Source organism: Neopsephotus bourkii, unplaced genomic scaffold (genome assembly GCF_033783945.1).
Source record: "Neopsephotus bourkii isolate Nb327-2 ecotype Australia unplaced genomic scaffold, CSIRO-AGI_Nbou_v1 NB_1767, whole genome shotgun sequence".
Classification (NCBI taxonomy): Eukaryota; Metazoa; Chordata; class Aves; order Psittaciformes; family Psittacidae; genus Neopsephotus; species Neopsephotus bourkii.
Window position 1 is genome coordinate 5,906,727 of NW_026902241.1, and position 12,758 is coordinate 5,919,484.

Below are 12,758 nucleotides of genomic sequence, written 5' to 3' on the forward strand. Positions count from 1 at the left end.
GTGTTGATGTCCAACCAAGAGGCAAAGCACTTTGCAGGTCCCATTGTTTGTACCTCTACCTGTGCAGGTATCATGCAGTATGCAGCATGCTTATGACTCACACCACAAGAACCTGAAAATCTAGTCAGTATGGGCCGTGCACTCTGCCACTAACCATGGAAGTAAGGGGATGGAGCACTAGGGCAAGGGAGAGACAAGCAGAAGCTCTGCAGCGCAATTCCCCTCCAGGCTCGTGGCAGGTCAGCACTCCACAGACCAGGAGCAAGGCAGCCAGCAGCAAAGATGGGCTGGCCTAGGACATGTCTGGCCTTCTGCTGTGAACTCACCCTCCTGCAAACCCACAGCTATTGCTCACCAGGTCACTGCTGAATTTACAGTGCTTTCTTTATGCCAATGTTTTCTTTAAGGTTCAGCCCTACCAAAAGAAGCTTAAACGCATACCTGCATACCCTTGCAAAGGTGTTCAGAGATACGAAACATGGCAATTCCCTCTGTGCCTTGCCATTTTACTCAGAAAATGCAAAGCAGAGCAGCTGTATTTAAAGACCTTGAACTAGACTGAAAATGTTCATATTAATTACCTTACATGGATGGAGGCTAGAGCTTTGGGAAAAATCTTTTCCTTATGTAGCACTTTAAGGAAATCAAGCTTTTAATATTAAGGGCTGCTGGTGGCACTGAAAAGAACATCCAGGCTTTTGTTTTCAGCCAAGGAAGCTGCATACAGATCTGAAAATATATTTGGCAGACAGGGAGCATGCAGCTGGATGAGCATTCAATGGCTAAACTGTGCAGCCTGTTCTTTAGAGTTTCTTGCCCTTGGCAAAGAAAAAAAAAGTGCATCTTTCTGGCACTGAAAATGGGTCTTATTTTATTGGTAAGAATAAACATTTTTCCTGTTTTCTTATGCACAATAAATGAGACTTTCACAGTAAGCTAATGACGGTTGTCTATGATGTATGCCAGTCACAGCTCTATTATTGCTTTAGTTATACTGGTAAAAAAATGCATATTTTATCATAGCTTTATGCTGCAATGGGAAGATATTCAATTATGCTTATAAGTACTGCAGGAGCTGTATTTATAGTTCTGCCAGTTTTTCACATTATAAATACACCAAGAAAACCTTTTTCAGCTAGGCAGATCATACAGAAATGAGGAACACTCTGAGTGAGGATGCTTTGGAACCAGCTGCCATGTAATACAAACAAGTGGAAGCAGAAAAATCAAGCAATATACAAAGGTGAGAAGCATGGTTCACAAACACATCACAATAAGTGACATAAACCTCAGTAAGTTATTCTTACAGCAGACTTCTTACTTTGAAAAAAAAAAAAAAGAAAAATCAGTTAAATTCAGTGCAGTCAACCACTGCTAAATGAATACTTAAACCAGGTTAGTCTAAGGCTCAGGTTACACCAAAAAGGCAGTACCTACAACATCCTTTTGCTTCTGCTGTTCCATCCTTTCTGTATCTGCTGTATTTACTAACAGAACCTCCCCTTAAATGTCACATCTGGATATGCTGTTCTGGCTGTAACTGTAGTTATCTAAGGATATTTGTTAACAGTCCCCCATATTATATAACAGTAATGGTATATTTCTAAATTAAAATTAAAAAAATAAAACAACAAAGGAAGAAGTATGTTAAAAAAGGTAGCTCGAAAACCTAGCAAACTTGCTTTGTACCATCATGCAGATAAGCTGGCTGATTCCTTATGTATTCCTCAGCTCTGAATACAGACACTGTACATTTAAACACTATCTTTTTTGGGGGGGGGGGAGTTATATGTAAATAGCCACATTTTCATAATCAGCTTCTTGGATTCTGCACAAAATAAGCACAACTGTTTAGTGTTGAATCTTAAACTGTGTGCTTGAATATAAGGCTCTGTTAATGTCAAGCTGGTAATCAGACTCACTTCTGATTTGCACTAAAAATTGCAAATAGCATACTATGAAGAAAACTTGTCAGTGCACTCTAGTTACTGATCTATAGATGAAAATATTGATGATCAGAAAGGAAAGACATTCAATGGTATGTTTAAGAGGCTGGTTGCTTTTTACTGCTTTTTCAGGCAGAAATCTTTAAAAATTCAAATAAAGATCATTTGTCCTTACAGTTTACTGGACTGTGATGATAACCCTACAAGCTGTGACTTTGACACTTACAGCTTGCAGCTTTCTAGGATACTTATACTCACTGCATTACATCACAGAGCACTTTTGATAGCTCTGGCCTTACCATCTTTAGCGAAGTGATGAGGCAGGCAAAATATCCCTTTCTGAAGTCTATGTGAGCTAGTAACTTCAGGGAGAGAGATCCATTCACAGTTAAATCCTCTTACTCAACACTATTTGACAGGCTGTTGTGGATAAGACAAGGAGATTTGGTATAGCTCTAATAAATGTAGCATGAAAAATATTGGTTACACAAATAGATTTTGGGTATTTGTCACACTAAACATGCTTGCAGGCTATTTTCAAATATAGGCAGTGTGATTTATTTGACATGTAGAATACAATGGTTTAGAATCTACACAATTTTAACATCAGCACTTTGCATCATTTGAAGTACTAATGGCATTGTTATTGTTAATTGCTCTTTAAAAGTTCCTTAAATCAATTAACCCACTATCCAAGAATAAAATCCAGCATGCCCATGTCTCTTCTGTGCCAGGGAGCCCAGAACTCAGATGTCATTTGGAAGTGTTTTATAAATGGGTAAATATTACATTTTAGTGCAAAAATTTTAACTGAAGTGCTATTATTCTTGAAATTTCAAATCCAGATAATAGCAGTCCTATTAATCTTAACTGTTGATTTAGAAATACAGTATGCATTACAGTTGTCTTTCATAGCTTAAAGAATACATATCTTCCCATTCTATGAGTATTCATCTGTGCCTAATGAAAACCATGAGAGACCATCTCAGACAGATAGGCCATAACTCAAATGTCCATCTAAGGAATTAGTGTCCATGTAAAGAGTTAGTTAGAAGATAAATAATTCTGTGATCTCATCTCAGGCAGGTTATAGTTATGCAACATGTGATAAAGTTTTGTAACTGACCCATACTGAATGCTGCTGACAGGTGAATAAGCAAGCTGCAGTCATCAGTCCTTGTCCACCACTACTGAAAGAATAATGGGTGCTCACCCTGTTGAAAACCGGGTGTTGAATATGCAGATAACCATTTTTTTCCCTAGCCCTGTATGCTGCAACATTCACACATTGTTAGAAAGCTGGAGACTTCTAACTCAGTTTAGTATATTTTACATTACTGTCTCAATGTCTAGGGTAAGAAGCAGGGCTAATTGACTGGTGTTTTTGCTGGGATTTAGGCTGAAGAAAATTTCTCTCCCAGACTTCAGACTGTCCATAGATAAATAACAGAAATAGGGCTCAAATATGCCATAGCCTGTAAGAGAGGAGGAACTGTGTAATGACAGATCCCCAACTTCAACACCAACACACTATCTCACTCTGTTTTCTTTGGATAGAAACAAGAAATAACACAATTTTGACACCTTTGTATTTCTGGTTATCACCATATCTCAAAGCAACTGCTGTGGAATTGAATAGCTTCAGAGTGCACTCTGGAGTTAAAATAGCTACTCTTGAAAAACAAAGCCCTTTGTATCCTCACAGTCAAAGTGAAATCTACCCAAAGATGCTGATAGGAACCATCTTTTAGAAAAAGAGCATTTTCAGAAGTATTCACAGTGCTAAGAAAAACAGAATACGATGCAAGTTATCTTTGGGTTACATAATATTTTAACATCTTAATTGTTTATATCTCAGTGCCATCATTTTGCTTTTTATCTCAAGCAAGAAACAGCCATGGTATCAGTGGTATCATTGCCATATATCGATGAGACTAACTTTATACCCATAAAGAGAATAGGAACTTCATCTTTTAAACCTAAACAATATCAGCACCTAATGCTCTTTAACAGATACTGCTGTCTTGGATTCTGCTACTGAACTTCCCTTTGGCAGATGTACTAGAAATAATTATTTCCCTTATATTCTGCTCTTCCCTGAGCATTAGTATGGTAGCAACTGCAAAGCAGTAACTGCACTGGCCTTAGAGCCAGATGAATTCTCACATGTATTACCTATGTATGCACAGCTTCATTGGCAAATATGTTTCACCTCTTCACCTAAACTACTTTGATGTCTCTTCACTGGGGGGGGGGGGGGGGGGTTGATTTTGATTTACAGGAAAAAACAAGGAAAATAATCCATAATATTTTTTTTCTCAGGACTGTAAGTACGTGAATGGGATTCTAAATTGCTAAGTGCATTTTAACCAAATTTTGACAAAATGCTTTCTTGGATGGAGTCTGAATCTGGAAAGTATCGGTTCATTGTGAAGATTTTTGGAAAATTATTAGCCTAGGAAAAAAGGCAAAACAATGTACCCTCGCACACTTCCACTAAGGGCGTTGCTATGGTAATTAAAAACACTTACATTAAAATAAAACCAAACAATATTTGTCACACTTTCCAAAAATTTATTTTCCTGTTTCAAAAACGTCATGGTTACATGGCTACATCTAAATCACATGTTATCCGTGATAGTAAAGCAGAATATACTTCATTTATCTGTAACATACTTTCCTGTCAGCAACAAAAAAAGAAGTAACTGTTATGCCATGTGTGGGATAATAGGATTATCAGGGATATATGAAACTCCACAGGGTGCCCCACAGCAAAGGCAAGACTTTTTCAAGTTATTTACAGAGGTAGTTCTGCTGCTTCTGTGTAGCCTCTGCAAGTGTGATGAATGCATGTAGCATTGTCCTGGCAAATGGGGGAGAGGAAGGAGGATGTTAGAAAAAAGTGTAACTGGGGTAAGATTTGTGTTTGTTGTGACTATGAACTTCAGTGGAGCTGTGTAAGAAGACTCTGCAGCCACAGGAAAAAGAAAATTAAAAAGCTGATTCCCTGTCTTTGTAGCAAAAGCATTTGTTCTGGACTAATTTTATCCCTTAAATTCCATGGTAACTGTTAATACTTCAGCTATTTCAAGTGCTGTGCACGATGTTTCCTAGCATGGATGTGTCTTAAAATAAGCATCAGTACCTGTGTGAAGAAGAGGAAATGCAAAACAACTATAGAAATAATTATAGGGGCCAGTAAGACTCAAATGAGAATAGAAAACTGAATGCATCCAAATAATGTCAAATGGCAGGCAACTATCTCTTTAAAGTGTTTTATACTGTAGAAAATGTGTGAGTATTTAGAAGGATGAAAATAGTTATGTTCACAGTGAGGCAGCAGCTTTTTTTAAGTCATGAAGTGGATGGAAGTGAAGGTGTAAGATAAAACCTAGAACACTGCACAATTGGAGACAACTGGGAGTTGTAGAACAAGTTACTACCTCGCTAACCTCTAGTTAGGGAGACATTGGGAGGAATGAAAAATACCTTAGTCCCTACTGCTGTTCACGAGGACTTAACCAGCAACGGGATTACACCACCTTGTGCAGCTGTGAGTGCTAAATTGTTCTGGATGATTCAGGGCAAAAGGAGGAAATGAATCCTATAGACATTATATACATAAGTAACTGCTCTCCCAGGGCTGTCCTATGCCTATTATGTAAGTGAACTGATGTGTATAGAGATGTTTGCAAGGATCAACATTAAATAAAGATTAAAATTTTCTCATGGCGGCTTATAGCTCCATACAGCTGAGGCAAGAGCCAGGAACTGTAGGGGTAAAGGAATATGCCAGCTATGCTGCTTTTCCCTGAATACTCTCACTTTATAGAAAGAGCTGTAGGAAGGAGGAGATAGACAGGAGTTATAGAAGATATCTCTAGGCAGGGAATTTTGATACAGATCTCACAGCTGTTTTCTGCTGGGATAACGCAGCTGCTGTAAGGCGGATATAGAAAGAATCTCAGATGCACAACCAGATATTTTAAAAGATACAGCCTGGAACTTCTTTTTTTTTTTTTTTTCCTTTGTGGACTGATGAAAATAAATAGCATCACTTTCAAACTCGTAATCTAAGCAGGTGTTCAAACTTGCAAGATGCTTGAAAAAACAGTGTGTTGCACAAGATGATGCACTAAATTGCACTGTCAGGCACACACAGAAGACAGATGGATATGCTCCGGGTCTACAAACATGGTTTTGGAGGATGGGCCCCAGTGCTTCAGTAGAACTTCTTTGCATGTGAAATTACAATACCCAACACAAATGCAAACAAGCACTACAATGATCTTGGTTGTGTGTATAAATATCCCATGGCTGGTCACTAAGTACGTCTATTACACAGCTGGGGAAAGAATTATAATGTGATTTAGCAGGAGCCAAGCTAGCTTTAAGCAACTTACTCTATTGTTGATAGCCAAGTGCAAGTAGCATTAAATTCAGTGCAGCTTATTTTCACAGGTCCAAAGTCATTTCTTGGGAAGAAAGGAATAAGCTACTGTAGACAGATTGTTGCATTACGTATGTCGTTGATTCAGAAATGTTTTCAGTCTCTTTATGTCTAAGGACAATAATTTCTATGTCCAGTGCCTAGGTGCCTTTGAATACCAGCCAGTGGTTTTAGCTACACCCAGCTTTACAGACACTAAGCTTGAAGACCAGCTTTGCACAGTAAAAGCATACTGCTTTAACACAATTTGGGTTCATACATGTCTTATATGGGTCATGCCATTTTAATAATAGCAGAGGCAGTGTTACATAGAGTTGCTTTTTAGGACAGGAAGTACCAAAAAAATAATACCCAGTTGAAGTGATAAAACAATAATCCCAGAAATGTCTCTGACCTCATGCTACTCTTACTAACAAATACTCCTTTAATAGTGATGACTTAATGGTATCAAGCCCTGTGTGATCTGACAGGCAGCATGTGAGATGACAGCGTTGAGACAGAAATACTCTACCTCCGTCAAGCTAGCTGGCTCCTATTATAGCATGGGTGTTAAACCATGCTGCTGAACAAGCTTTGGCAGCTATCATGCGAGCTTCTGAAGTGAATGAATCACAGTGGTAACGGATGATTGAGCAGGGGTATATACAGCATGACTCCTCAATTTCTTTCAGAGTTTCACACTTCAAATCAAATGCAGCAAAGCTCAAATTATACGACACTGAAAACTGAGTTCCATTTCTTTCAAACACTCCCCCCGCTCCCCGCCAATCTTCTGTGGAAGCCACAAAACTGTAGATGGAAGGACCTTCGTATTTCCAGGTAGAAATACATCTCGATATTTTATCTCAGCTCTGAGTAGCTAGTTGCAATATCTACATAAGAAAGATATGATTGTCTTCTAGATATTAAATGAAGTATTGTTCATGTTGTACTCCTATTTATTGCAGAAGAGCATTTCTAATCTGTTACTAAGAAAAAATCAAAATGCTATCTTCAGAATGTTTTACTAAATCTAGACTAACTGTACCTAACAGGTCACTTCCCAGTGTCTGCTCCTGAAATGGGGACTGTGTCTAATTAACTTTGCTTTTCTAAATAGCTTTTAATAGAATTAACAATTTTATTGGAAGGAAAAAGTAAGCCTAGAAAGCTGTTTTTGTTGAGAATTTAGTTTTTGCATGAAGTTCACAGTGAGGAACCATCTGATGAGTACGTTTCATTAACTCTTCAAAAAAAGAACAAGTTGTGCCTTATTCTGCAAACATCCCTAATGTGAAATACAACTTCGGCCTTGTGACAGGTATTGGGAGAAATTTTTTGAAAGATGCCTTTATAACATTTAATTACCCACATAGAACCAGTCTTTCCATCTCTTCATTAGTGTTTGCTGTATATAGAAAAGAGCTGCAGAACTCACAGATGTCAAAAGCACAGCTGCATGTACAATCCTGTCTGATACTTGTACAGGAGAAACGAGGAAAAAGGAGTAACAGACAAACAGAAATTTAAAGAGTAGATGCAGTAGAAATTTAAAAAAAGATATTTGAAAGACCTGCTTTTGTTAACAGGATGCTATTGCCATCTCTTAAATTTTTATTGCAATTTCTAGGACTCCTGGTGTAATAAAAGGCATACTGCTGCAATAAAAAGTAATTCCTAAGCAACTGCAATATCTGCTATAAATATGAACCTGCATGGTCAATTAAGGAAAGAAGAAAATTAATCCTAAAATGTTAGGAAACAGAAGATAAACTGACAGTTGCTTTGACAGTTGCCTTTTTTGTAGTTGCTTCTTTTTTTTTACCCAGAATTTTGAGATCATGATTTTGCTACATCATACAATAAAATTCAGTAATATTAATTTTAATATTTTAACACATTTCTTTTAAATTAAGATGTCTGTTTTAATTTTTTCTATTCCTATAGTAGAACCAGAATGAACAATCTCATTTATCAATTTCCACACACCTGTGAAATGCTGATATGTTAAGACTCACCAGCTGGCAGTCAGGGAATCTTTGAAACAAAATGACATTCCTTAAAAGAAACCAAAAATAATTGAAAGAGTTTTGTGCACATCAATTTTTGTAAGACCTCTGTAACTTCTTCAGATTTTTTCTTTGCTAAATATTATCTCTATATAGGCTTTGACAGTCTTATGTCATCTGCTGTTTCCTGTACCATCAATTCCTGCATCTCTTTTCCTTTCCTTCGGAGTTCTCTGCAGGCCATTCATAAACTATCTCCCCTTACAATTTTCTCCTTGATGCCAGGAGCTATGTTGCTCACTGTGGCCTACTGCAGACAAAAAAGTGCCATTGTATCATGCTTAAAGCCTTGCTTTCTTTGGCCAGTTATCTGTAGTTTTAGCATATTCTCTATGGTGTACCACAAGAATGTGATGCAACCCAATATTCTGGGTTGCCTGAAAGGGAAAGTAGAAGAGGAAGTTCTTTCTGGACCTCCCTGATTGAGAGGCTGCAGTGAGCCCCAGTGCACTTCAGTAAACCATCTTAATATCCACAGAAAGTAGTGTCAGTGGGCAGTCCCCATTTCCACTTTTGCCACGGGTCCCTGGGATGTCTGCAGACCAATACCATCATGCCACCATGATCTATGGCAAAAACATATATTGCCTTTTTATTTTTCTTAGTTAATTTTACTAGTTACTTTTTCCCAGTTAATGAAAACTCTGTGCTTCTAACATACCACTACACTGTTTTGATTGAAGAAGCAAAGAAACTGAAAAATTTTGCTGTGATGGCTAAACATAAAGAATTCCCTGCCCTGCAAATAGCTGAAGAGATAGTATTAGACAATGATCCATAACATAGCTGAAAAGAATGACAAAAGCCATTGTTATGCACTTATTTCATCAACAACATTGAGCCTTTGTTATTTGCAGCCATAGTAAAAACGTGCATACTGTGAAATAGGCAGTTTTGCTTTTGAGTTAGAGAACTGATGTTTTTATGGAGATGATAAGTAATTTATTTTAGAATTTCTTCAGAATTTCTATTGTTGACTTTCTTCACCAACAGTTTCTAGGTTTTGTTCACTGTGACAGATTAGTAGGAATATATCATCTGTATATGCCTTTAGAACTTCTTTTCAGTTTTGGGCTCAAGTATTTGGCCAAAAATCATTAATATGCTAAATACTGGTTTTTTTTTTTTTTTTCACGATATGAGGTAACTTTAAGTAACAGTTCTGCACATAAATGCTGAGTGTCTTGATGTTTAAAGGTTATGACCATCAGGGTCATGATCCAGGTATTTTGCTTGACATAGAAAACAGGTAACTGGCTTCCTCCATAATGTTATTCATCTGGTCCCACATTTTAATGCATGTATTTATTAAGATGGTAAGTGTAGAAGTATCTTTTGTATTTCACACACACACACGTATATATAAAGTCTTATTTCAAAGGGCCTGTTGAAATCGATCTGTAGGAAGTTCATTTCTTAAACTGACAGATACTTGGGTAACTATTCATGAACAGTGACTTTATAACTGAAATTTAGTGTCAGGCTAGAAACCTGTGTCAACTTCTTGCACAGTTAATTTAGAGTGAAGGAAGTAGACATAAAGCAGAATCCAGCACTGATTCCCATCCAAGTTCAAATTTCACTCTTCAGAAATAAGATACACAGTTTGTACACTCATTGCCAATCCCAGGGTTCGCTGCTATGTTCCAGTGCTCTAAAGCAAAAGATGAGGTTATCTCTCTGCAACCCTAACAATTAAATAACTCATGGCACTTCTCTGCATGTGAAGGGCGTTAACGCTGGTGTTCCAGTCAGAAAATTACATTTTTCCTCCCTGTATTTCCAAATGGATGTGACTCCAGTTCCGTTCAAGGCTGATAACCGGTGCTTATGAAAAGAAACAAACTGCTCCATAAGTAGCAGGATAAATGATTTATTTCTTGATCGTCTGCCTGCAAACCGATGAGCATCCCAGTTCATTCTGCCCTGTACCTCTCCAGAGGACCCTGATGGCATTCCATGCCTCCTAACTGCTTGGAGAAAGCTTTGGCGGTCCCACCCCCGGAGGGCCACCCCGCACGCAGGCTGCGGGGCGCTGCCACCTGCCGAGGTAAACCACCTTCTCTCCGCAGCTACACTCACTGTCTAACTCGCTAAACCTGCGAGTTTTGACTCTGCAGCGGCTCACTCCGTAGCGGCCAACAGCGGCTCTCTCAGGGTGGGGAAGGTGCCCGGCGCCAGCTGGCGGGGCGGCAGCTCCCGCCGCGCCGCCACCACCGCCGCCCGGCGCCGTCCCGTCCCGTCCCGTCCCGTTCCACGGAGCCACCGTGAAGCGCCCGTTCGGAAACTCCGCAGCCCCACCGCGCACTCCCTCACCGCCGCCCGCGCGAGGCGGGAGTGGCGGCTGCTGCTGCTGCTGGCGGTGGTAGGACGGCAGCCCACGCCCGGCGCCGCGCGCGCGCGCTCCTCTGTCTCGGGCTGTCCCTCTTGGCGCGCCGTAGCGATGCTCCCGGCTCCTCTGCCCTGGGAGGCTGGATTCAAGATGGCGGCCGCGCGGGCGGCTCTGTGCGGCTGTGTGTCTGCAGCTGGGTAGAGAGTCCCCCGTTCCCTCTGCCCTCCTCCTCACCGCTGCACCCCCGGCGCCGCAGCAGGCCGGGCTCGGCCGCGCACTGCGATCCGCCGCCATGCCGGCTTCGGTGCATGCATGAGAGACGTCGCCGCCGCGCTGGTCCGTGCTGCTGCCGCCGCCATGGAGGAGCCGCCGGTGCCGCCGGGGAGGTCAGTATCCAGCGCTGCCAAATAGGCGCATGCAGCCTGCTGCCGGGCTGCAGAGCGGGGCTGGGAGTGCGAGCGCCGGCCACCCCTCCTGCAGCGCACGGGCGCAGCCTGCCTGCCCTGCGGCCGCTGGGCACGGCGTCGGAGCTCTGTGTGGCTGCGGGTGCGTTCCGAACCTTCCCACCCCCGGTCCGTGCGCGGTGCGAAGGCTCTGGCTGTGGCTGCTGCAGCTTCAGCGTTTGTAATAGCGCGCCCACGGAGTGAGAAAGCGCTTCGATAAGGAATCTCTAGTGGCTGCGGTGGGTAAGGCAGTGCTTTGTGAGTGCTTTGCAATTAGGACCAGATCGTTTCCTACCCCCCCGTCGCTGAGCAGCTGGAGCAAACGGGTGTTTCTGGACATTCGCAAGGCCAGCTCCCGGGGACAGCTTTTACCTGTGATTAGGAAGCGTGCAGAGACGGGGGGGGAAGCAACTTCCTAAGCCCCCCGGCGGGCTGGCGAAGCGTGCACGACTTGTGCTCCGTGGCTTTGAGCTGCACGGACAAAAACACCGCCTGTTGCGAGGGTGCCTCGTTTTGCAGCGGCTGTGGTTAAACCCCAGCAGTTTGGTTCTCTCGGGCGCGCCGATAAAACAGCAGGATCTCGGAGTATTGCTCCTGGCAGCGCTGCGATTGATGTTCGGCAGAAAACAGAGTTAAAAAACAACTTCCACAGAAAGGGCTAGCGTTACGATACCTCAAGCTTTTTGCAACTCCTGTTAACCTCCTGAATGTGCTGACCTGCAGATTGGCTTTTTGCAAGTCTCCATCTGTGCCCTGCTGAGAGATGGGGATGCAAATTACTTCATGGTTTAGTGTTTCCAACTGGCTGTAGAAGTGTTGCATAAGTCCAAGTTATTAATTCTGTGGCAATTATTTCTCCTTTTAAAACAACATCCTGTTGATGCACTTCACTTCTCACTAGGAGGCATTCAGGAAGGGTTTCTTAAACTGCTTGAGTGATCAATTAGTACTGTGGGGCACATTCTATTCCAGGTGTGCTGTTCAGAAAGCTTCATGCTGTCGTGTTCCTGAGATCACTCTTGGATATTGCAAGCTACTGTTTTTTACTGATGTAATAAAAGGGAAGTGGTGATGCACTCCAGTTTGGATCGAGGCTACAGAGTTGAACAATGTCTGGTTTGAGTTTTCATTAATGTATTTTAATGATTTGTTTTTCTTAAGTCATGAGAATGCCAAAACCAGAAAGTACATAACAGTTAATTAGATTTAACAGAAATATTATGAAACACAAGTGCCAGTGGGGCAACTGCATTCGTAAGCTTCCAAGTTCCTTGTTACAGTATTTTCAAAGAGTAATACTGTAGGTTAAGCAGAAAATGATTTAAAGTTTGTCCAACAGCATGACCCTAGACCTGGGCTGTCTTCATGTAGAAGAGTAATTTGCAGTGCCTGGATGGAAAACACCCAGGCATTTCCTGTCTAGGGCCATTTCTGACCTCTGCTGGATTCTGCTTATTAAAAGACAGTTTATATGAGTCGGATGTGGGTGTGGACAGTGTGGTGGCAACTTTACCCAGCAAACGAAAATTGAATTGGTTA

General features: G+C 41.2%; 1 protein-coding gene across 9 annotated transcripts in view; it reads left to right on the forward strand.

The window, feature by feature from the left end:
* The first annotated feature begins 6,991 nt into the window (after window positions 1-6,991).
* The window catches only part of MAP3K4 (mitogen-activated protein kinase kinase kinase 4), a 72,491-nt gene continuing 66,724 nt past the window's right edge, over window positions 6,992-12,758 (forward strand). For 2 of the 9 annotated variants that reach the window (XM_061378627.1, XM_061378624.1), the window contains exon 1: window positions 7,003-7,215. In XM_061378627.1, the coding sequence (XP_061234611.1) occupies window positions 7,046-7,215 (170 nt within the window). In that variant the 5' untranslated portion in view covers window positions 7,003-7,045. Of the gene's footprint in view, window positions 7,216-10,375; window positions 10,495-10,845; window positions 11,163-12,758 lie in introns of those variants that run through there. The other 7 variants (XR_009729289.1, XM_061378625.1, XM_061378630.1 and 4 more) reach the window with 7 other exon arrangements.